The 1,997-nt window shown below is 41.7% G+C and overlaps 1 protein-coding gene across 1 annotated transcript in view; it reads right to left on the bottom strand.

The window, feature by feature from the left end:
• The window catches only part of LOC100956036 (oviduct-specific glycoprotein-like), an 8,257-nt gene extending 6,423 nt beyond the window's left edge, over positions 1 to 1,834 (bottom strand). Inside the window, exon 1 of the mRNA XM_012801605.2 lies at positions 1,692 to 1,834. Within this exon, the coding sequence (XP_012657059.1) occupies positions 1,692 to 1,770 (79 nt within the window). The 5' untranslated portion in view covers positions 1,771 to 1,834. The remainder of the gene's footprint in view (positions 1 to 1,691) is intronic.
• Between the last annotated feature and the right edge of the window lie 163 nt (positions 1,835 to 1,997).

Raw genomic sequence — 1,997 nt, 5'->3', positions numbered from 1 at the left:
GCCCAGGGATAAAGAACCCAAGAACGCCTCACTGGGGAATGAGAAGTTGTACCCAAGAGAGGGCAGGGAAGCCAGTCACAAAGGAGCTCCTCTCTATTTGGAATAAATGCCTTGTGTTACATTTTCCTTCCTCTAACATCCATGATGGAGGGGATGACATCCTTGAGGAATAAAGCCAGAGTTTGGTAAATAATGTCAGTGCTAATATACTAAGAGTAGCATACCTGATCTTTGACCAAATGTGTATCTTTTTCAAATCGTTTTAATAAACAAGTCTCTCCTTGTCCATTAGACCTCAGGACAAACTACCCCATACCGGTAGTTATCAAACTAGCACTTAAACCTAGATTTAAAGATATTGAAGGCACAGAGAACAGAGTTCTACAATCAATCAAGCATTTGCATGTCTACTGCGTACCCAACATTGTGCTAGAAACTACACGCTACAGAGTTAGAAATGTTCAAATTGTGCTACTGAAGTTTAATGTTGAAGTCATTTCTTTTTTCTTTTGGTTCTATCAAAGCCTCTTTGACCCGTAATGTCCTTCGAGAACATTATTTCAACTAGGCCATCACTCATGACCATTCCTCACTGGATTAGCAGGAAACACTTCCAGCCAGCCAGCATAGAGCAGAGACTGGAGAGGGATGCAGCCCCTCCACTACTCCACCAGTGCACGCAACACACACGTGCCTTGTACCTGCTGTGCTCTCCCCAGGAAGTCCTTCCCTTCTCATCACTCCTGCCCATCTGAATTTCTCTGTGCTTCAACTCTGCTCAAATTGACCTGTCCAGATCCCTACAGCCACACACTCATGTACCTCTTACTGTGTCCTCCTATGTGTTATATTCCCTTGGGTACATGTCTCTTTCCTCCACTCAACAGTAAGCTTTGATGAAGAGAAATTGGGATAGAGTGAAAGAACATATAGAAGAGAATGTCTTGGACTTGCTTCCAGATAACCTTGCAGTGGGGAGGGAGGGAGTCAGAGAACAGAGATGAAACAAAACTGGCCATGAATTCCTTTTTCGTTTTGGGAGGTTTTTCAATGTTACACATCTTTTTGGCTTTGTGTCAAACATTTACATGGAAAGCTTTTAATTTAGTATATATTTCCTTACTTTTGCAAACAGAATGTACTGATGATAACTAAACATTTCAGAATCATCATATGTTTTCAATTCTTTCACATCCTATTTAGTTTTGCAGAAGCTTCTACATTGAATGGCCAAGAATTATTAATGATTGAGGCTTGGTGAATGGTGAGGATAGGAGCATGGAGGTTATACGATTCTTTTTCTATTGTATATGTTTGAAATTATATATGTTGCAATTCTTAATAATTTTTATTTAGGCCTTATAGCTAGTCAGGATTTATATGTATAACATTCAAGATCCTTTTAAGGGGTGCAAAGAAATCCTTCCATTCACATTCCACCAAGACCCTCAATCCCTTACAAACAACTCAGATAATATCCGTCCAAATAAAAACAAAACATCCAAAATAGTAGATTTCTATTTCCCCAATAAACTACCTCTTTGCCTGTGTCTCTAATACTCTCACCCTTGAATTTGCCCCTTCGCTGGGCCTTTGAACTAGTATAGGTGGTGGGGAACCATAATTGCTAGACACAGACCCCTATTATCATCACCTCATAATAAGCTAAGAAGCCAGCTTGCTTGGTGTACTCCCCTGGAGATGCTGGTCCCATCGCTTCAGCCTGCAACCCATTCTCAGAGGCTGAGAGGAGGTGAAAGCTACGTCCATAGGTGGGAAACCCCATGATGAGCTTCTCTGGGGGGGCTCCAAGCTTTCTCCAGTAATTCATAGCATACTCCTGCAGGTAGGAAAAATACAGACCCCTCTTTGTTATAGAGCCAATAGCCTATGCTCAAGGGCAGATGTCTGAGCCGCCTGAGAGCTTTCCTTTACTTACTGATGATTTGTTGTCTTCAGGCAGAGAGAACAGGGGACTATGATGTCCTGTGTACTTT

Source organism: Otolemur garnettii, unplaced genomic scaffold (assembly GCF_000181295.1).
Source record: "Otolemur garnettii isolate 467f Iridium unplaced genomic scaffold, OtoGar3 scaffold00010, whole genome shotgun sequence".
NCBI lineage: Eukaryota > Metazoa > Chordata > Mammalia > Primates > Galagidae > Otolemur > Otolemur garnettii.
This window is presented reverse-complemented; position numbering and strand designations above follow the sequence as displayed.